Genomic DNA, 24,141 nt, shown 5'->3' with positions numbered 1-24,141 from the left:
CCGCCAATATCGCCCCATATCCTGCAGTAATTATTTAAAAAACATCTGTGAGGAGGATGTGATGGGAGATGATGTCATGACTAGAGTTGAGCGATACCATCCGATACTTCAAAGTATCGTATCGGATGGTATCGGCCGATCTTTAAAAAAAGTATCGGTATCGCCGATTCCGATACCGGAAGTCCCATTCAAGTCTATGGGTCTTCCGGTATCGGAATAAGAAAAACCCTTTCCTGCCCTTGTACAGCCTCTCTGGGGTCTGTACGGGCCTTTCGGGGGGCTGTGCCGGCCTGCCAGGGGGTCTGTGCAGGCTCCGGGGGGCTGTGCCGGCCTGCCGGGGGGCTGTGCCGGCCTGCCAGGGGGTCTGTGCAGGCTCCGGTGGTCTGTGCCGGCCTGCCGGTGGTCTGTGCAGGCTCCGGGGGGCTGTGCCGGCCTGCCGGGGGGCTGTGCCGGCCTGCCGGTGGTCTGTGCAGGCTCCGGGGGTCTGTGCAGGCATCGTCCGATGGGACTACAAGTCCCATCGGGCGATGCCTGCTACCATGACAGTGATTGACACATTAGCCAATGATGGGACAGTAGTAGTCCCATCATCCGGCTAATGTGTTAAATGTAAAAAAAAAAAAAAAAAAAAAAATTACATGCTACATTCATACTACATACTACATACATGCTACATTCATACTACATGCAACATACATACTACATATATACTACATGCATGCTACATATATACTACATGCATGCTACATACATACTACATATATACTACATGCATGCTACATACATACTACATGCTACATGCATGCTACATACATACTACATACATGCTACATTCATACTACATGCAACATACATACTACATATATACTACATACATACTACATATATACTACATGCATGCTACATACATACTACATATATACTACATGCATGCTACATACATACTACATGCTACATGCATGCTACATACATACTACATACATGCTACATATATACTACATACATACTACATATATACTACATGCATGCTACATATATACTACATGCATGCTACATATATACTACATGCATGCTACATACATACTACATATATACTACATGCATGCTACATATATACTACATGCATGCTACATACATACCACATATATACTACATGCATGCTACATACATACTACATGCTACATGCATGCTACATACATACTACATACATGCTACATATATACTACATACATACTACATATATACTACATGCATGCTACATATATACTACATGCATGCTACATACATACTACATATATACTACATGCATGCTACATACATACTACATATATACTACATGCATGCTACATACATACTACATGCTACATGCATGCTACATACATACTACATACATGCTACATATATACTACATACATACTACATATATACTACATACATACTACATATATACTACATACATACCACATACATACTACATATATACTACATACATACCACATACATACTACATGCATGCTACATATATACTACATGCATGCTACATACATACTACATATATACTACATGCATGCTACATACATACTACATGCTACATGCATGCTACATACATACTACATACATGCTACATATATACTACATACATACTACATATATACTACATGCATGCTACATATATACTACATACATACTACATATATACTACATGCATGCTACATATATACTACATACATACTACATATATACTACATACATGCTACATACATACTACATATATACTACATGCATGCTACATATATACTACATGCTACATACATACCACATACATACTACATACATGCTACATATATACTACATGCATGCTACATACATACTACATATATACTACATGCATGCTACATACATACTACATGCTACATGCATGCTACATACATACTACATACATACTACATGCTACATACATACCACATATATACTACATACATACAATACATTCATACAATACATACATAGACATACAGTACATATAACATAGAGTAACATACTTACCAATACTTGTCACATTGTTCCCCGAAGCCATTGTCGTCTACGGAATAAATATTAACATAACAAACCACAAAAATACTCACCCACGATCCGAAGCAGTCCACGAGTGTGTCCCACGACGATCTTGGGTAGAGAACTGCAGCATCAGCTGATGCTGCCGTTCTCTACGGGCTGCAGGAATCCAATGACGGAAGGTAGGTATCCTTCCGCACTGTATTCCTCCGCCACTTAAAAAAAAAAAAAGTCCCTAGTCTCACTTTATGCCATTGCTGTGTGGGAATTTCCCACGCAGCAATGGCATAAAGTGAGACTAGGGACTTTTTTTTTTTTAAGTGGCGGAGGAATACAGTGCGGAAGGATACCTACCTTCCGTCATTGGATTCCTGCAGCCCGTAGAGAACGGCAGCATCATCTGATGCTGCCGTTCTCTACCCAAGATCGTCGTGGGACACACTCGTGGACTGCTTCGGATCGTGGGTGAGTATTTTTGTGGTTTGTTATGTTAATATTTATTCCGGAAAGACAATGGCTTCGGGGAACAATGTGACAAGTATTGGTAAGTATGTTACTCTATGTTATATGTACTGTATGTCTATGTATGTATTGTATGAATGTATTGTATGTATGTAGTATATATGTGGTATGTATGTAGCATGTAGTATGTATGTAGTATGTATGTAGCATGCATGTAGCATGTAGTATGTATGTAGCATGCATGTAGTATATATGTAGTATGTATGTAGCATGCATGTAGTATATATGTAGCATGTATGTAGTATGTATGTGGTATGTATGTAGCATGTAGTATATATGTAGCATGCATGTAGTATATATGTAGTATGTATGTAGTATGTATGTAGCATGTATGTAGTATATATGTAGTATGTATGTAGTATATATGTAGCATGCATGTAGTATATATGTAGCATGCATGTAGTATGTATGTAGTATGTATGTAGCATGTAGTATATATGTAGCATGCATGTAGTATATATGTAGTATGTATGTAGTATGTATGTAGCATGCAGTATGTATGTAGTATATATGTAGTATGTATGTAGCATGCATGTAGTATGTATGTAGCATGTATGTAGTATGTATGTAGTATATATGTAGTATGTATGTAGCATGTAGTATGTATGTAGTATTTTTTTTTATTTTTTTTTTAACATTTAACACATTAGCCGGATGATGGGACTACTACTGTCCCATCATTGGCTAATGTGTCAATCACTGTCATGGTAGCAGGCATCGCCCGATGGGACTTGTAGTCCCATCGGACGATGCTTGCACAGACCCCCGGACATCAGCACAGCCCCCCGGCAGGCCGGCACAGCCCCCCGGCAGGCCGGTACAGACCCCCACAGGGTGCACAGCCCCCCGGCAGGCCGGCACAGCCCCCCGGCAGGCCGGCAGAGACCCCGGGCAGTCCACACAGCCCCCCGGCAGGCCGGCAGAGACCCCCGGAAGGCCCGAAATGACGGCGCATCATGATGCGCACACACCGCGCATCATGATGACGTCAGGCCGTCAATCAACTGAACTTCCGATTCCGATGCCGAATTCCGATATTGAAAAAATATCGGAAGTCGGTATCGGAATTCCGATACAGCAAGTATCGGCCGATACCCGATACTTGCGGTATCGGAATGCTCAACACTAGTCATGACATGTCTGACCTAGAGGATCCTGACATCACAGTGTAATGTATTGTGCACTGAGCTCTCGGCAATCTTCTCTACATGATCGCACATTTCCCATCACAGACCTCCTGCCTGGAGCTGCAGGTGGGATCTGCTTGGAAGAGCAGAATTGGTCTCCCCTGAAATGTCTCTTGTAGGATACATCTCTAGCCAATATATTGTCTCCACAATACTGATTATGACGAGAAAGGGAGATGTGATCGCCTGCAGGTCAGACACACGGGGCATCACAGCATCTGCCTAACGCGGATTCATTCTCTAACCAGGAACAGCTGCAGACTCCTGTATGGGATGTAAGCGACCAGCGACCTCTCAACACCTGCAGATTCCCCGACATCGCTCCGTCCTGGGACCGCGCGTTATATGGAGACAAAGAACAGAAAAAGCGGGAGCTGCAAACGTGTCAACCATTGGGAACATTAGCTCCTCCCCTCCCTCTGCGGATTGGCTGAACACAGGACGGTTAGGGGGTTTGAATTTCCCGCTGCTTCTAAAATGTCGTCACCGCTTCCCTTTACAGTGAAGACTCCAGCATAATCTCTAGATAAAACTGCACCGACTACAAATGTCTCCTGTTATTTGAGAAAAACACGAGAATCATGAACTAAGTGCAGAGAGGAAAATCGTCAGCTCACTGTCTGGTGCTGCATGGGGGAGAAAATTCAGTCTCAAAGCATCCCGGCTTAGAAAGTGTTATTAGTCATCATGGTGTATCATGAACTAAACCGAATCATGTTATACCAAATGAATGAGACCCCAGAATATCAAGATCTGTGGAGCAAGGGGTTAAAGAGTAGTCCCTGAACACAGAGCAACTTATGGAGAAGTGACCAGGTTATTATTTAGAAGGTCCTCGGTTCTCACAATCTCCTTGGTAGCATTCATCATCCCTACTTCCTTCACCTGTCACTTCCCGTCACTAGACGCAGAGACCCAGGCGGTGGAGCAGACAACTCGGGGAGACGGGAAAGGACACAGGAGCAGCCACAGCTCTGATGGAGATGGGGTGGTGGCTCTTAGAAGAGCCTTTGGGGTGATGGCGGAGCAGCAGACTGAGCAGATCACTTGGCGCTGGTGTACTTGGTGACGGCCTTGGTGCCCTCGGACACGGCGTGCTTGGCCAACTCTCCAGGCAACAGCAGGCGCACGGCGGTCTGAATCTCCCGGGAGGTGATGGTGGAGCGCTTGTTGTAGTGAGCCAGGCGGGAGGCTTCCCCTGCGATGCGCTCGAAGATGTCGTTGACGAAGGAGTTCATGATGCCCATGGCCTTGGAGGAGATGCCGGTGTCGGGGTGGACCTGCTTCAGCACCTTGTACACGTAGATGGCATAGCTCTCCTTTCTGCTCTTCCTACGTTTCTTGCCGTCCTTCTTCTGAGTCTTAGTGACGGCTTTCTTGGAGCCCTTTTTGGGCGCTGGCGCAGTTTTGGGATCAGCCATAACGAAAGCAAAGTTCTCAAAAGAGAGAAGAATAATGATCCCAAGCCTCCCAGAGCGGCGATATTTATAGGCCCGCCATGCAAATGACACTGTTGTCAGATCGCCGTGCTATTGGGTGACAAAGTCATGTGACCAACAGAACCGTCAATCGCTCCGCCCACTGCAGCTGATTGGTAGCTACACAAGTCTGTTTTCCATTGGTAACTTGAGATCCATCCAATGACAGGAGAGGAGGGCGGGGCAGACGATTATGAAAGCGACAGCAGCCGCCGCTAGTTCTTCATTTCGCCCAGATTCTTTATTGTTTGTTATCAACCATGTCTGGACGCGGCAAACAAGGAGGGAAGGTCCGAGCTAAGGCCAAGACCCGCTCATCCCGGGCAGGACTCCAGTTCCCAGTCGGCCGTGTGCACAGGCTTCTCCGCAAGGGCAATTATGCCGAGAGAGTCGGCGCTGGCGCTCCGGTGTATCTGGCCGCTGTGCTGGAGTATCTGACTGCTGAGATCCTGGAATTGGTCGGCAATGCTGCCCGGGACAACAAGAAGACCCGCATCATCCCCCGTCACCTGCAGCTGGCGGTGCGCAATGACGAGGAGCTCAACAGGCTGCTGGGTGGGGTGACCATTGCCCAGGGGGGCGTCCTGCCCAACATCCAGGCCGTGCTGCTGCCCAAGAAGACCGAGAGCAGCAAGGCGAGCAAGAGCAAGTGAGCGCTGCCGCCGATCTCTGTCCACAACACCAAAGGCTCTTCTAAGAGCCACCCACACCGTCGCCACAAGAGCTGACGCCGCTGATCTCTGCGTGCTCACATGGGACTGTGACACTTTCTCTGCTCCTTCTCACTGCTGGCGATATCTCCCCAAATCCTGGTCCTCCTCACCACATTCCCACAGTCATTTCTACCTCCCATCCACACTCTATCACAACCTTCCGTAACCTCTCCAACCTTATACCCATTCACCCAGCCCCCGCTTCCCCAGTCCCACTAACAGGAGCTCTGTGGAACGCTCGCTCTGTCTGCAACAAGCTTTCCTACATCCATGATCTTTTTGTTACTACCAAACTCTCCTTCCTCGCCATTACCGAAACCTGGCTCACTCCTTCTGACACAGCCTCTCCTGCTGCACTTTCGTATGGCGGCTTCCACCTTTCTCACACCCCCCGCCCCAGCAGCAAACATGGTGGAGGAGTTGGTTTTCTCCTGTCAGATACCTGCTCCTTCGCCCCAATCCCACTGCCACCCTCTGTTACCCTCCCTTCCTTTGAGGTGCACTCTGTGCGCATCTACTCCCCCTCCAACCTCCAACTGGCTGTCATCTACCGCCCCCCAGGGCCAGCCACCACCTTCTTTGACCACTTCACCACCTGGTTACTTCATTTCCTTTCCGCGGACATCCCTACTATCATCATGGGCGACTTCAACATCCCCATCGACACTTCCCTCTCAGCTGCCACTAAACTTCTATCTCTCACTTCCTCCTTCGGCCTCACTCAATGGTCTTCTACAGCCACCCACAAAGATGGCCACACACTGGACCTCATCTTCACCCGCCTCTGCTCCCTATCTAACCTCTCTAACTCACCTCTTCCTCTCTCTGACCACAACCTGCTCACATTCTCTTCCCTCTTCACTCCATGTCTACAATCCCCACCCCACAAACTTTCACACCCTCGCAGGAATCTTAAACACCTTGACCTACACTCATTCTCTGAATCCCTCCTCCCTCTTACAGATATAAGTTCCTTACACAATGCGGATGACGCTGCCGCTCTATATAACACCACAATAGCTGTAGCTTTGGAATCCGCTGCCCCACTTACACATACCAAAACTCGCAAAATCAACAGACAGCCCTGGCACACCAGCCTGACCAAAGAGCTGAGGCGAGCTGCCAGGGCTGCTGAGCGCAGATGGAAAAGATCCCACTCCAACGAGCACTTCATCGCATTCAAACAGTCCCTCACTACTTTCAAGACCACACTCGCCACAGCTAAACAAACCTACTTCTCATCTCTCATATCCTCCCTGTCTCACAACCCTAAACAGTTATTCAGCACCTTCAATTCTCTCCTCCGCCCCCCAGCACCTCCTCCCTCCCCACTCATCTCAGCTGAAGACTTTGCCTCATTTTTCAAGCAGAAAATTGATAACATCAGGGACAGTTTTGGTCAACAACCCCCAGAGCCCTTCCTCCCGACTTCCCAGCCCTCCACCTTCAAAACCAACTTCTCCACCATTACAGAAGATCGACTCTCCACTCTACTCTCAAGATCACATCTCACCACCTGTGCACTCGACCCGATCCCATCCCACTTCATCCCAAACCTCACCACAGTCTTCATCCCAACCCTAACCCATCTCTTCAACCTGTCACTAACAACTGGTGTTTTCCCCTCAAGCTTTAAACATGCCTCCATCACACCTATCCTCAAAAAGCCCTCTCTTGACCCATTCTCTGTATCTAGCTATCGCCCTATATCACTTCTCCCATACGCCTCCAAGCTACTGGAACAACACGTCTACCTTGAACTGTCCTCCCATCTCTCTTCTTGCTCCCTCTTCGACCGCTTACAATCTGGCTTCCGGTCACACCACTCCACTGAAACTGCCCTTACTAAGGTCACCAATGACCTCTTAACTGCCAAGAGCAAGCGACACTACTCTGTCCTCCTCCTCCTGGACCTGTCGGCTGCCTTTGACACAGTGGACCATTCCCTATTATTACAGACCCTCTCATCCCTCGGCATCACAGACTTGGCCCTCTCCTGGATCTCATCATACCTAACAGACCGGACATTCAGCGTCTCCCACTCACACACCACCTCCTCACCTCGCCCCCTATCTGTCGGAGTCCCACAAGGTTCAGTCCTAGGGCCCCTGCTGTTCTCTATTTACACCTTTGGCCTGGGACAGCTCATAGAATCTCATGGCTTTCAGTATCATCTTTATGCTGATGACACACAGATCTACATCTCTGGACCAGATATCACCTCCCTACTAACCAGAATCCCTCAATGTCTGTCCACTATTTCATCCTTCTTCTCCACTAGATATCTGAAACTCAACATGGACAAAACAGAATTCATCATCTTTCCCCCATCTCACGTGACCCCCCCTACGAACCTATCAATTACAGTAAATGACTGCCCACTCTCCCCAGTCCCACACGCTCGCTGCCTCGGAGTAATCCTTGACGCTGATCTCTCCTTCAAACCACATATCCAAACCCTTTCCACTTCCTGCCGACTTCAACTCAAAAATATTTCACGCATCCGTTCATTCCTCACCCAAGAATCTGCAAAAACCCTAGTCCATGCCCTCATCATCTCTCGCCTTGACTACTGCAACCTCATGCTCTGTGGCCTCCCCTCAAACACTCTCACACCCCTCCAATCTATTCTAAACTCTGCTGCCCGACTAATCCACCTGTCCCCCCGCTATTCCCCAGCTTCTCCCCTCTGTCAATCCCTTCACTGGCTCCCAATTGCCCAGAGACTCCATTACAAAACCCTAACCATGACATACAAAGCAGTCCACAACCTGTCTCCTCCATACATCTGTGACCTCGTCTCCCGGTACTTTCCTGCACGCAACCTCCGATCCTCACAAGATCTCCTTCTTTACTCCCCTCTTATCTCCTCTTCCCACAATCGCATACAAGATTTCTCTCGCGCATCACCCCTACTCTGGAACTCTCTACCACAACATATCAGACTCTCACCTACCATCGAAACCTTCAAAAAGAGCCTGAAGACCCACCTCTTCCGACAAGCCTATAACCTGCAGTAACCACCGATCGACCAAACCGCTGCACGACCAGCTCTACCCTCGCCTACTGTATTATCACCCATCCCTTGAAGATTGTGAGCCCTCGCGGGCAGGGTCCTCTCTCCTCCTGTACCAGTTATGACTTGTATTGTTTAAGATTATTGTACTTGTTTTTATGTATACCCCTCCTCACATGTAAAGCGCCATGGAATAAATGGCGCTATAACAATAAATAATAAAAATAATAATAATAATAATGGGACTGACGTTAGACACCACGGGCTGCCGCCACCAGTTTGTAGGTTGGTGCCCATACACACTTGATTCCGGGGTTCAACACAAAACACTGAGGATGCCCATGTCTGGGTTATCACATGAAGCCTCAGACCTGTGTGGGGAGAGGAGTCCTCGAATAGTCACAGGAAATGTCCCTCATTAGTGAATGTCTTGATACTCGGGCCCCTGACTCCGCTGTGGAGATTACATGCGGTTATCACGTCCCGGAGTATCGGGGGATGGCGGCCGGTGATTGTCCACATCAGTGACTGCTGCTCCTCCCGGAGGGCGATCCCGTGATGGCGGCTCTGGAGGGCCGGACTCTGCGCGGTTCTCTGTGTGACCGGATTGTGATGTCCGCTAATAATCCTCGGCGGAAGAAGAGCGGGAAGTTCAAATCCCCAAACGGATCCTGCGATCAGACAATGAGCGGGAATCCTCGGTTAAGCGCCGCCCTCAGCCTTCAGCGATGTACATAGACGCCTTTCCTCCTCTGTTTAACCTCTTACTTGCCTTGTTCCTGCTGATCCCCTCTTATTTACCAGAGTGTTCACAGATGCGCCACCTTCATCTCACATCGGGCTCCTCGAGAACATCTGCTGCTTATAGCCCCCTGTAATCAGTGCAGAAACAGCTGGGAGTCCCGATAATACTGTAAGTGACTGAGGAGATTGCGGCACGTGCAGATCGAGCTAATTGCCATCATTGGTGAAAAGTCCTAGAGCTACACAGAGGGTTAACCCCACATTAGTGTAGTGTAATTATCCGCAGGTTCACTGAACAAATATTATGTAACAGAAGAAAATTAATTAAGCCAATAAACCACAAATCCTCCTGCTTTTCTGTAATTACTAAAAAAAAAAGCACAGATGAAAACCTATGTACTGATGGGGGAGCGTGATAGGCGACGCGCTGGTTCCAGCATCAATGTGCTCTCCATCCGCATGCCATACTCCATACCCCGTCCCCCATTTTTGGCCTGTATGATCAGTGCCACCACTTCACCCCTGCAGAGTTCTATAATGAGTGCCACCACCTCGTCCCTGCTGACCTGTATGTTCAGTGCCACCACCTTTTCCCTGCAGAGCTGTATGTTCAGTGCCACCACCTTTACATGCAGAGCTGTATGATCAGTGCCACCACCTTTTCGCCGCAGAACTGTATAATCAGTGCCACCACATTGTCAACGCAAGCTGTATGATCAGTGCCACCGCCTACTCCTTGCAGAGCTGTATGATCAGTGCCACCACCTAATCCCTGCAGAGCTTTTTGATCAGTGCCACCACGTCATCCCCTCAGGGCTACCTGATTAGTGCCACCACCTTGTACACGCAAAGCTGTCTGATCAGTGCCACCACCTTGTCCACGAAAAGTTGTATGATCAGTGCCACCACCTCGTCTCTGCAGACCTGTATGATCAGTGCCACTACATCATCCCTGCAGAGCTTTATGATCAGTACCACCATCTTGTCCCAGCAGAGCTGCACGATCAGTGCCACCACCTATTCCCTGCAGAGCTGTATGATCAGTGCCACAACCTCATCCCTGCAAACCAGTAGGTTTAGTGCCACAACCTCCTCCCTGTAGAGCTGTCTGATCAGTGCCACCACCTTGTCCGCGCTGAGCTGTATGTTCAATAACACCACCTTTTCCCTGCAGACCTGTGTGATCAGTGCCACCACCTTGTCGCCGCAGAACTGTATAATCAGTGCCACCACCTTGTCGCCGCAGAGGTGTATGATCAGCGTCACCAACTTTTCCCTGAAGAGCTGTATGATCAGTGCCACCACCTCATCCCTGCAGGGCTGTATGATCTGTGCTAATGAAACATCCCTGCAGAGCTGTATGATCGGTGCCACTACCTCATCCCTGCAGAACTGCATGATCAGTGCCACGACCTCGTCACTGCAGAGCTGTATGATCAGTGCCAACATCTTGTCCCCACAAAGCTGTATCATAAGTGCCACCACTTTGTCCGAGCAGAGCTGTATGATCAGTGCCATCAAATTGTCCCTGCAGAGCTGTATGATCAGTGCCACCATCTCCTCCCTGCAAAGCTGTATAATCAGTGCCACCACCTCCTCTCTGCAGAGCTGTATGATCTGTGCCACCACCACATCCCTGCAAACCAGTATGTTCAGTGCGACAACCTCCTCCCTGCAGAGCTGTATAATCAGTGCCACCACCTTGTCTCTGCAGAGCTGTATGATTAGTGCCACCACCTGGTCCTTGCAGAGCTGTATGATCATTAACACCACCTTGTCGCCGCAGAGGTGTATGATCAGTGCCACCACCTCATCCCTGCAGGCTGTATGATCTGTGCTACTGAATCATACCTGCAGAGCTGTATGATCGGTGTCACTACCTCATCCCTGCAGAACTGCATGATCAGTGACACCACCTTGTCCCCACAAAGCTGTATCATAAGTGCCACCACTTTGTGCGAGCAGAGCTGTATGATCAGTGTCACCAACTTTTCCCTGCAGAGCTGTATGATCAGTGCCATCACCTCATCCCTACAGGGCTGTATGATCTGTTCTACTGAATCATCCCTGCAGAGCTGTATGATCTGAGCCACTATCTCATCCCTGCAGAACTGCATGATCAGTGCCTCCAACTTATCCCTAAAGAGATGTATAATCAGTGCAACCACATTATCCCCGCAAAGCTGTATGATCAGTGCCACCACCTTGTCCCTGCTGAGCTGTATAATCAGTGCCACCACCTCCTCCCTGCTGAGCTGTATGATCAGTGCCACCACCTCCTCCCTGCAAAACAGTATGATTAGTGCCACCACCTCGTCACTGCAGAACTTTATGATCAGTGCCACCACATATTCCCTTCAGAGCTGTATGATCAGTGCCACCACCTCCTCTCTGCAGAGCTGTATGATCAGTACCACCACCTTGTCGCCTCAGAGGTGTATTATCAGTGTCACCACCTTGTCCCTGCAGAGCTGTATGATCAGTGCCACCTCCTCGTACCTGCAGAGCTGTATGATCAGTGCCACCACCTGGTCCTTGCAGCGCTGTGTGATCTGTGCCACTACCTCACCCCTGCAGAGCTGTAAGATCAGTGACACAACCTTGTCCCTACAGAGCCTTATGATCAGTGCCACCGCCTCCTCCCCATAGAGCTGTATGATCAGTGCAACCACCTCATCCCTACAGAGCTGTATGATCAGTGCAACCACCTCATCCCTACAGAGCTGTATGATCAGTGCCACCACCTATTCCCTTCAGAGCTGTATGATCAGTGTCACCACCTCCTCTCTGCAGAGCTGTATGATCAGTACCACCACCTTGTCACCGCAGAGGTGTATTATCAGTGCCACCACCTTGTCTCCACAGAGCTGTATGATCAGTGCCACCTCCTCGTCCCTGCAGAGCTGTATGATCAGTGGCTCCAACTTATCCCTAAAGAGATGTATAATCAGTGCAACTACATTGTCCCCACAAAGCTGTATGATCAGTGCCAACACCTCGTCCTTGCAGAGCTGTATGATCAGTGTCACCACCTCTTCCCTGCAGAGCTGTATAATCAGTGACACCACCTCATACCTGCAGAGCTGCATGATTAGTGCCACCATCTTATCCACACAGAGCTGAATGATCAATGCCACCACCTACTCCCTGCAGAGCTGTAAGATCAGTGCCACCGCCTCCTCACCACAGAGCTGTATGATCAGTGCCACCTCCTCGTCCCTGCAGAGCTGTGTGATCTGTGCCACTACCTCATCCCTGCAGAGCTGTATGATCTGAGCCACTAAATCATCCCTGCAGAGCTGTATGATCAGTGCCACAACCTCATCCCTGCAGAGCTGCATGATCAGTGGCTCCAACTTATCCCTAAAGAGATGTATAATCAGTGCAACCACATTGTCCCTGCAGAGCTGTATGATCAGTGCCACCATCTTATCCACACAGAGCTGAATGATCAATGCTACCATATCCTCCCTGCAAAGCTGTATAATCAGTGCCACCACCTCCTCTCTGCAGAGCTGTATGATCAGTGCCACCACCTCATCCCTGCAGAGCTTTAAGATCAGTGCCACCACCTGGTCCTTGCAGAGCTGTATGATCAGTACCACCACATTGTTGCTGCAGAGGTGTATGATCAGTGCCACCACCTCCTCCCTGCAGAGCTGTATGATCAGTACCAGCACCTTGTCGCCACAGACGTGTATAATCAGTGTCACCACCTTGTCCCCGCAGAGGTGTATGATCAGTGCCACCACCTCCTCTCTGCAGAGCTGTATGATCAGTGCCACCACCTCATCCCTGCAGAGCTTTAAGATCAGTGCCACCACCTGGTCCTTGCAGAGCTGTATGATCAGTACCACCACCTTGTCGCCGCAGAGCTGTATGATCAGTGCCACCACCTCATCCCTGCAGGGCTGTATGATCTGTGCTACTGAAACATCCCTGCAGAGCTGTATGATCGGTGCCACTACCTCATCCCAGCAGAACTGCATGATCAGTGCCACAACCTCGTCACTGCAGAGCTGTATGATCAGTGCCACCATCTTGTCCCCACAAAGCTGTATCATAAGTGCCACCACTTTGTCCGAGCAGAGCTGTATGATCAGTGCCATCAAATTGTCCCCGCAGAGCTGTATGATCATTGCCACCACCTACTCTCTGCAGAGCTGTATGATCAGTGCCACCATCTCCTCCCTGCAAAGCTGTATAATCAGTGCCACCACCTCCTCTCTGCAGAGCTGTATGATCTGTGCCACCACCTCATCCCTGAAAACCAGTATGTTCAGTGCGACAACCTCCTCCCTGCAGACCTGTATGATCAGTGCCACCACCGTGTCGCCACAGAACTGTAAATCAGTGCCACCACCTTGTCACCGCAAAGTTGTATGATCAGTGCCACCACTTTGTCCGAGCAGAGCTGTATGATCAGTGCCACAACCTCATCCCTGCAGAACCACATGATCAGTGCCTCCAACTTATACCTAAAGAGATGTATAATCAGTGCAACCACATTGTCCCTGCAGAGCTGTATGATCAGTGACACCACCTCTTACCTGCAGAGCTGTATGATCAGTGCCACCAACTCCTCCCTGCAGAGCTGTATGATCAGTGCCACCACCTTATCCACACAGAGCTGTATAATCAGTGCCACCTCCTACTGCCTGCAGAGCTGTATGATCAGTGCCACCATCTAATCCCTGCAGAGCTGTATAATCAGTGCCACCACCTCGTCTCTGCAGTGCTGTATGATTAGTGCCACCACCTGGTCCTTGCAGAGCTGTATGATCAGTACCACCACCTTGTCGCCGCAGAGGTGTATGATCAGTGTCACCACCTTGTCCCTGCAGGTCTGTAGGATCTGTGCCACCACCTATTCCCTTCAGAGCTGTATGATCAGTACCACCACCTTGTCGCCGCAGAGGTGTATGATCAGTGTCACCAACTTTTCCCTGCAGAGCTGTATGATCAGTGACACGCCACCACCTCATCCCTGCAGGCTGTATGATCTGTGCTACTGAATCATCCCTGCAGAGCTGTATGATCGGTGCCGCTACCTCATCCCTGCAGAAGTGCATGATCAGTGCCACCACCTTGTCCCCACAAAGCTGTATGATAAGTGCCACCACTTTGTGTGAGCAGAGCTGTATGATCAGTGCCATCAAATTGTCCCCGCAGAGCTTTAAGATCAGTGCCACCACCTACTCCCTGCAGAGCTGCAAGATCAGTTCAACCACCTCATCCCTGCAGAGCTGTATCTTCAGTGCCATCACCTCATACCGGCAGAGCTGTATGATCAGTGCCACTACCTCCTCCCTGTAGAGCTGTCTGATCAGTGCCACCACCTTGTACACGCTGAGCTGTATGTTCAGTGCCACCACCTTGTACACGCTGAGCTGTATGTTCAGTGCCACCACCTTTCCATGCAGAGCTGTTTGCTCAGTGCCACAACCTCCTCCTTGCAGAGCTGTACGATTAGTACCTCCACCTCATCCTTGTAGAGCTTTAAGATCAGAGCCACCACCTTGTCCACGCTGAGCTATATGTTCAGTGCCACCACCTTGTCCCCGCAAAGCTGTATCATAAGTGCCACCACTTTGTCCGAGCATAGCTGTATGATCAGTGCCATCAAATTGTCCCCACAGAACTGTATGATCAGTGCCACCATCTGCTCCCTGCAAAGCTGAATAATTAGTGCCACCACCTCCTCTCTGCAGAGCTTTATGATCAATGCCACCACCTGGTCCTTGCAGAGCTGTATGATCAGTACCAACACCTTGTCGCCGCAGAGGTGTATGATCAGTGTCACCAACTTTTCACTGCAGAGCTGTATGATCAGTGCCACCACCTCATCCCTGCGGGGCTGTATGATCTGTGCTACTGAATCATCCCTGCAGAGCTGTATGATCGCTGCCACTACCTCATCCCTGCAGAACTGCATGATCAGTGCCACAACCTCGTCACTTCAGAGCTGTATGATCAGTGCCACCACCTTGTCCCCACAAAGCTGTATCATAAGTGCCACCACTTTGTCCGAGCAGAGCTGTATGATCAGTGCCACCATCTCCTCCTTGCAAAGCTGTGTAATCAGTGCCACCACCTCCTCTCTGCAGAGCTGTATGATCTGTGCCACAACATCATCCCTGATCAGTGCATCCAACTTATACCTAAAGAGATGTAGAAACAGTGCAACCACATTGTCCCCGCAAAGCTGTATGATCAGTGCCAACACCTCGTCCTTGCAGAGCTGTTTGATCAGTGCCACCACCTTGTCCATGAAAAGCTGTATGATCAGTGCCACCACCTCGTCCCTGCAAAGCTGTATGAGGAGTGCTACCACCTCATCTCTGCAGACCTGTATCATCAGTGCCACCACATCATCCCTGCAGATCTTCATGATCAGTGCCACCATCTTGTCCCCGCAGAGCTGTATGATCAGTGCCACCATCTCCTCCCTGCAGAGCAGTATGATTAGTACCTACACCTCATCCTTGTGGAGCTTTAAGATCAGAGCCACCACCTTGTCCACGCTGAGCTATATGTTCAGTGCCACCACCTTGTCCCCGCAAAGCTGTATCATAAGTGCCACCACTTTATCTGAGCAGAGCTGTTTGATCAGTGCCATCAAATTGTCCCCACAGAGCTGTATGATCAGTGCCACCATCTCCTCCCTGCAAAGCTGTATAATCAGTGCCACCACCTCCTCTCTGCAGAGCTTTATGATCAGTGCCACCACCTGGTCCTTGCACAGCTGTATGATCAGTACCACCACCTTGTCGACGCAGAGGTGTATGATCAGTGTCACCAAATTTTCCCTGCAGAGCTGTATGATCAGTGCCACCACCTCATCCCTGCAGAACTGCATGATCAGTGCCACAACCTAGTCACTGCAGAGCTGTATGATCAGTGCCACCACCTTGTCCCCACAAAGCTGTATCATAAGTGCCACCACTTTGTCCGAGCAGAGCTGTACGATCAGTGCAATCAAATTCTCCCCGCAGAGCTGTATGATCAGTGCAATCAAATTCTCCCCGCAGAGCTGTATGATCAGTGCCTCCACCTACTCCCTGCAGAGCTTTATGATCAGTGCCACCATCTCCTACCTGCAAAGCTGTATAATCAGTGCCACCACCTCCTCTCTGAAGAGCTGTATGATCTGTGCCACTACCTCATCCCTAAAGAGCTGTATGATCAGTGCCACAACCTTGTCCCCACAAAGCTGTATCATAAGTGCCACCACTTTGTCCGAGCAGAGCTGTACGATCAGTGCAATCAAATTCTCCCCGCAGAGCTGTATGATCAGTGCCTCCACCTACTCCCTGCAGAGCTTTATGATCAGTGCCACCATCTCCTACCTGCAAAGCTGTATAATCAGTGCCACCACCTCCTCTCTGCAGAGCTGTATGATCTGTGCCACTACCTCATCCCTAAAGAGCTGTATGATCAGTGCCACAACCTCATCCCTGAGGAACCGCATGATCAGTGCCTCCAACTTATACCTTAAGAGATGTATAATCAGTGCAACCACTTTGTCCCCGCAAAGCTGTTTGATCAGTGTCACCACCTCTTCCCTGCAGAGCAGTATGATCAGTGACATCACCTCTTACCTATAGAGCTGCATGATCAGTGCCACCTCCTCATCCCTGCAGAGCTGTGTGATCTGTGCCACCAACTCCTCCCTGCAGAGCTGTATGATCAGTGCCACCATCTTATCCACACAGAGCTGTATAATCAGTGCCACCTCCTACTTCCTGCAGAGCTGTATGATCAGTGCCACCATCTCCTCCCTGCAGAGCTGTATAATCAGTGCCACCACCTCGTCTCTGCAGAGCTGTTTGATTAGTGCCACCACCTGGTCCTTGCAGAGCTGTATGATCAGTACCACCACCTTATTGCCGCAGAGGTGTATGATCAGTGTCACCACCTTGTCCCTGCAGAGCTGTATGATCAGTGCCACCACCTTGTCCCTGCAGGTCTGTAGGATCTGTGCCACTACCTCATCCCTGCAAAGCTGTTTAATCAGTGCCACCACCTCCTCTCTGCAGAGCTGTATGATCTGTGCCACTACCTCATTCCTGAAGAGCTGTATGATCTGTGCCACTACCTCATCCCTGCAGAGCTGTATGATCAGTGCCACAACCTCATCCCTGAAGAACCGCATGATCAGTGCCTCCAACTTATACCTTAAGAGATGTATAATCAGTGCAAACACATTGTCCCCGCAAAGCTGTATGATCAGTGCCACCACCTGGTCCTTGAAGAGCTGTATGATCAGTACCACCACCTTATCGCCGCAGAGGTGTATGATCAGTGTCACCACCTTGTCACTGCAGAACTGTATAATCAGTGCCACCACCTTGTCACCACAAAGTTGTATGATCAGTGCCACCAGTTGGTCAGCACAGAGCTGTATGATCAGTACCACCACCAAGTCCCCGCAGAGCTGTATGATCAGTGCCACCGCCTACTCCCTGCAGAGCTGTATGATCAGTGCAACCACCTCATCCCTGCACAGCTGTATCTTCAGTGCCACCACCTCTCACTGCAGAGCTGTATAATCAGTGCCACTACCTCATCCCTGCAAACCAGTTTAGTGCCACAACCTCCTCCCTGTAGAGCTGTCTGATCAGTGCCACCACCTTGTCCGCGCTGATCTGTATGTTCAGTGCCACCACCTTTTCCCTGCAGACATGTATGATCAGTGCCCCCACCTTGTCGCCGCAGAACTGTATAATCAGTGCTACCACCTTGTCACCGCATGAACAGTGCCACCAGTTGGTCAGCACAGAGCTGTATGATCAGTACCACTACCTACTCCTCGCACAGCTGTTGAATCAGTGCCACCGCCTACTCCTTGCAGAGCTGTATGATCAGTGCCACCACCTAATCCCTGCAGAGCTATTTGATCAGTGCCACCACGTCATCCCCTCAGAGCTATATGATCAGTGCCACCACCTTGTCCACGCAAAGCTGTATGATGAGTGCTACCACCTCATCCCTGCAGACCTGTACGATCAGTGCCACCACATCATCCCTGCAGAGCCTTATCATCAGTGCCTCCATCTTGTCCCCGCAGAGCTGTATGATCAGTGCCACCACCTCCTCCCTGCAGAGCTGTATGATTAGTACCACCACCTCATCCTTGTAGAGCTTTAAGATCAGTGCCACCACTTTGTCCACGCTGAGCTGTATGTTCAGTGCCACCAACTCCTCCCTGCAGAGCTGTATGATCAGTGCCACCACCTTGTCCCCGCAAAGCTGTAACATAAGTGCCACCACTTTGTCCCCGCAGAGCTGTATGATCAGTGCCACCACCTACTCCCTGCTGAGCTGTATGATCAGTGCCAACTGGTGTGATTGAGTCACCGTAGGAGGCAGACACAAAAATAGAAGCTACGTCCAGAAAAAAAGAGAAGTTGGCAACTATCAGATTGAAGACCCCTGAACCTATCAACACAACTAGCAGTAGCCGTGGGGGGTTCCTACGGTGCCCTAGACCCCTCGATCACAGCCAGAGAGCTAATTAGGCTAAAGACAGAAAAGGAAATCTAAACTGCCCCAGAGCAGACCCCAAAGTAAAAGGCAGCCCCCAACATATAATGACGCTGAAGCAAGATGAAAAAACACTCACACAGATAGAAATATAGGCTGAGCAAACGATGGGGCCCAAGCTAACTAAACAGAACAGGAAAGAAAGGTTGCTGTCTGCAATCTGCCAAAACCCTATCAAAGACATAAGCCAACAAGCTGATATGGAAAAAGACCCTGAAGCAGCTAGGCTTCAAAAACTAAATCAGCACTCAGGTATTTTCAGAAGACAGAGCTAAAGGAATTCAGCTCACCCCAGCAGGGAATGGCAGAAATCCAGAAAAACAAAGCAAAACAAAGTCAAAGCACAAATGCAAAAAGCCGAGCAGAAAACTTAGCTTTAGAAGAGCAGGAATTCAGACTGGTCTCCAAGGATCCCACAGAGAATTCACCCGCAGGGCAGAAGGGCGTCGGCGGCCTTATATCCAGTCAGTAACTCCACTCAGCCAGTCATCATCATTAGGCTCAGGTGCTTGATAATCCGGCTCACTACCTTTCTTTACCAGAAGAGGGAGTTCATCGGGCCTCAGTAGTGAAGGGGAAAATGAACTCACAACAGTACCTCCCCCTTGAGGAGGGGTCACCGAACCCTCATCCATGCCACCAGGGCGATCCGGGTGAGACCGATGAAAGGCACGCACCAATCTTTTGGCATGAATATCAGAGGCAGAGACCCAGGAATTATCCTCCTGACCATAACCCTTCCACTTAACCAAATACTGGAGTCTCCGTCTAGCCAGACGGGAATCCAGTATTTTTCTACCTCATATTCCATGTTACCTTCAACCAATACAGGGTCTGGAGGTGCCACCCCCGGAACAACAGGTTCAACAAACCTCTTCAACAAAGATTTATGGAACACATTATGGATTTTAAATGTGACAGGAAGAGCCAAACGAAAAGAGACCGGATTAATAATCTCCAAAATCTTGTAAGGTCCAATAAATCTAGGCTTAAACTTAGGAGGAGCCACCTTCATAGCAATATTTTTTGATGATAGCCACACCATATCACCAACCTTAAACTGGGGACCAATGGTCCTATGTCGGTTGGAAAACCGCTGGGCCTTTTCCTGGGAGAGAGATAACTTATCCACCACTTGGTCCCAGATCTGGTGCATTCTCTCCACCACAGTGTCAACACCTGGGCAGGCAGAGGGCTCCACCTGCCCTGAAGAAAATCGAGGATGAAACCCAAAGTTACAAAAAAAGGTGACATCAAAGTGGCAGAACTAGCTCCATTATTTAAAGCAAATTTGGCCAAGGGCAAAAATGAAACCCAATCATCCTGATCAGCAGAAATAAAACATCTCAAATATGACTCAAAGGTCTGGTTTGTTCTCTCTGTCTGCCCATTGGTCTGATGGTGAAAAGCAGTGGAGAAGGACAACTGAATTCCCAGCTTGGAACAGAAAGTTCTCCAAAATCTAGACACAAACTGAACTCCTCTGTCAGATACAATGTTCTCAGGAATCCCTTGCAAGCGAACCACCTGTTGCAAAAACAGGGGCACCAACTCAGAGGAAGACGGCAACTTAGGGAGTGGTACAAGATGAACCATCTTAGAGAACCTATCACAAATCACCCAAATAACAGTCATCCTTTGAGAGACAGGCATATCAGAGATGAAATCCATTGAAATATGGGTCCATGGCCTCTTGGGGACAGGCAAAGGCATCAACAACCCACTAGAGCGAGAACACGATTTAGACCGGGAGCACGTCCCACAGGACTGCACAAAATTCCTGACATCACGAGACAAGGAGGGCCACCAAAAAGATCGACTCACCAGATCTCTAGTAAAAAAAATACCTGGATGACCAGCCAAAGCAGAGCAATGAACTTCAGACATCACTCTCTTCTTCCACTGGTCAGGAACATACAACTTTCCACTGGGACAACGCTCAGGTTTGTCCTCCTGGAACTCTTCCAGAGCACGTCTCAAATCGGGCAAGATGGCAGAAAGAACTACCCCTTCGCCTAAGATGGTAGCAGGCTTGGTCACCACAGAAGAATCAGCAAAGAAGCTCCTAGAGAGGGCGTCTGCCTTGACATTCTTAGTTCCAGGAAGAAAAGAAACCACAAAATCAAAACGTGTAAAAAACAAGGCCCACCTAGCCTGTCTAGGGTTCAAGCGCTTAGCCGACTCTAGGTAAATCAAATTCTTGTGGTCAGTGAGGACCACGACTTGATGCTTAGCTCCCTCCAACCAATGTCTCCACTCCTCAAATGCCCCTTTCATGGCCAACAGTTCCCGATTCCCCACATCATAGTTACGTTCAGATGGAGAGAACTTTCGGGAAAAGAAAGCACAGGGATTCATTTTAGATGTTACAGGATCCTTTTGGGATAAAACAGCTCCTGCACCAATCTCAGAAGCATCCACCTCTACCTGGAACGGAAGTGAGACATCAGGTTGCCGCAAAACCGGGGCGGAGGTGAATCTTCGCTTCAGCTCCTGAAAGGAAGAAACAGCCTCCGGAGACCAATTTAACACATCAGCACCCTTTTTAGTCAGATCAGTCAATGGCTTGGCAATACTAGAAAATTTTGCTATAAATTTCCGATAAAAATTAGCAAAACCCAAAAACTTCTGAGGGCCTTCAAAGAAGTGGGCTGAACCCAATCGTAAATGGCCTGTACCTTGGCCGGGTCCATTTCAATAGTTGACGGGGACAAAATAAATCCCAAAAAAGAAATCCTCTGTACTCCAAAAAGGCATTTAGATCCTTTAACATACAGGGAATTCTCCCTCAAGATCCGGAACACAGTCCGAATATGTTCCACATGAGAATCCCAGTCCTTGGAGAAGATCAAAATATCATCCAGATAGATAATCAAAAATTTATCGACAAAATCTCGGAAAATATCGTTCATGAAGCACTGGAAGACAGAAGGGGCATTAGTGAGCCCAAAAGGCATCACCAGGTACTCAAAATGTCCCTCCGGAGTATTAAACGCCGTCTTCCATTCATCCCCATGCTTAATGCGAATAAGATTATACGCCCCCCTGAGGTCAAGCTTGGTAAACCAGCAAGCACCTTTAACTCTGGAGAATAGATCAGAAATCAGGGGTAACGGATACTGATATTTAACAGTAATTTTGTTGAGGGCACGATAATCAATACAAGGTCTTAATGATCCATCCTTTTTGGCTACAAAAAAAAACCCGGCACCTAAGGGTGACGAGGATGGTCTAATATGACCCTTCTCCAACGCCTCCTTAATATAGGATCGCATAGCCTCGTGCTCGGGTACAGATAAATTGAAGAGCCGACCCTTGGGAAATTTACACCCCGGGCTCAGTTCAATTGCACAGTCATAACTCCTATGAGGAGGCAGAGACGCAGACTCATTCTCACTAAATACATCATAAAAGTCCGCCAAATAATCAGGAACATCATGCGACTGAGGAGAGGTGGAAAACACCGGAGCCTCACTAAAGGCACACCGACAACCCCCAACTCACCACAGACACAGATTTCCAATCCAAAACTGGATTATGAATTTGTAACCAGGGAAACCCCAGAACAATAGTATCATGCAGATTATGCAACACCAAAAATCTGCAATTTTCTTGATGGTCTGGGGCGACCCGCATTACCAACTGGGTCCAAAACTGAGGTTTATTTTTAGCCAAAGGAGTAGCATCAATCCCCCTCAAAGGGATAGGCGTCTGCAGAGGTGTCATCGGAAATCCACAACGTTTAGCAAAATCCAAGTCCATTAGGTTTAGGGCTGCTCCCGAATCCACAAAAGCCTTGGCGGAAAATGTGGACAGGGAGCAGATCAGAGTAATAGCCAGAAGAAACTTAGGTTGAACACTACCAACAGAAAACGTGTGTGCAAAGCGTTTCTCTCGTTTAGGGCAGACAGAAATAATATGCGAGGCATCTCCACAGAAAAAAAAACACAACTTATTACGCCTTCTGAACTCCTGACGCTGCTCTCTGGACAAAACTCTATCACATTGCATAGGTTCAGACATTTGTTCAACAGGTGGCAACACCTCTCGTGCAGTTTTGCGTTCGCGCAAACGCCGATCAACCTGAATCGCTAATGACATAGAATCGTCAAGACCAGAGGGAACAGGAAATCCCACCATAGTATCTTTTACGGCTTCTGACAACCCCTTCCGAAAGAGAGCAGCCAAGACATTATCATTCCAGGTAGTAAGTACTGCCCATTTTCAGAATTTTTAACAGTACAATTCTGCAGAATCTCGACCCTGGTTCAATGCCAGCAGGGTCTTTTCAGCCTGATCAATGGCATTAGGTTTGTCATACAACAACCCCAAGGCTTGAAAAAATGCGTTCACATTAGTCAGAAAAGGATCATCTGGTTTCAAAGAAAACGCCCAATCCTGGGGATCGCCACGCAGCAAAGAGATGACAATTTTAACCTGCTGCGCGGAGCTCCCTGACGAGTTAGGCTTCAAGGCAAAAAATAATTTACAATTATTTTTGAAATTCAAAAATTTAGACCGATCCCCAAAAAATACATCAGGTGTAGGAATCATTGGTTCAGCAGCATGTGAATGAGCAAGGTAGGCGGAAATTCCCCGCACTTCCGCAGCGAGCTGCTCCACACGATCAGACAATTGCTTTATCTCCATTGAGAGAAAAAAAAAAAATCCCCCTACGGCCTCAGAGATATAGAGGAAAAAATATACACACTTTTTTTTTTTTTTTTTTACAATTCTTTCCTGCTATTGAGTACCCAAGGATCTGCGGTAGGAGGAGGCAGACACAAAAATAGAAGCTACGTCCAGAAAACCAGAGAAGTTGGCAACTATCAGACTGCAGACCCCTGAACCTATCAACACAACTAGCAGTAGCCGTGGGG

The 24,141-nt window shown here is 48.6% G+C and overlaps 2 protein-coding genes across 2 annotated transcripts; one reads left to right on the top strand and one right to left on the bottom strand.

Moving 5' to 3' along the window:
* Positions 1 to 4,753: 4,753 nt before the first annotated feature.
* On the bottom strand, positions 4,754 to 5,200 carry LOC141057127 (histone H2B 1.1-like). The gene has a single exon (XM_073553673.1). It carries the CDS (start codon positions 5,183 to 5,185, stop codon positions 4,808 to 4,810), a length of 378 nt encoding a protein of 125 aa, XP_073409774.1. The 5' UTR covers positions 5,186 to 5,200; the 3' UTR covers positions 4,754 to 4,807.
* Positions 5,201 to 5,489: 289 nt separating this feature from the next.
* Positions 5,490 to 5,947, top strand: LOC141057126 (histone H2A type 1-like). Its single transcript, XM_073553672.1, has one exon. It carries the CDS (start codon positions 5,503 to 5,505, stop codon positions 5,893 to 5,895), a length of 393 nt encoding a protein of 130 aa, XP_073409773.1. The 5' UTR covers positions 5,490 to 5,502; the 3' UTR covers positions 5,896 to 5,947.
* The last annotated feature ends 18,194 nt before the right edge of the window (positions 5,948 to 24,141 follow it).

The sequence above is a fragment of the Dendrobates tinctorius genome, unplaced genomic scaffold (assembly GCF_039654945.1).
Source record: "Dendrobates tinctorius isolate UK_male_01 unplaced genomic scaffold, ASM3965494v1 ptg000202l, whole genome shotgun sequence".
Taxonomy (NCBI): domain Eukaryota; kingdom Metazoa; phylum Chordata; class Amphibia; order Anura; family Dendrobatidae; genus Dendrobates; species Dendrobates tinctorius.
This window is presented reverse-complemented; position numbering and strand designations above follow the sequence as displayed.

Excerpts from the sequence above, each read along its gene's own strand:
- LOC141057127 (XM_073553673.1), bottom strand. The coding sequence starts at position 5,185 with ATGGCTGATCCCAAAACTGCGCCAGCGCCCAAAAAGGGCTCCAAGAAA.
- LOC141057126 (XM_073553672.1), top strand. The coding sequence starts at position 5,503 with ATGTCTGGACGCGGCAAACAAGGAGGGAAGGTCCGAGCTAAGGCCAAG.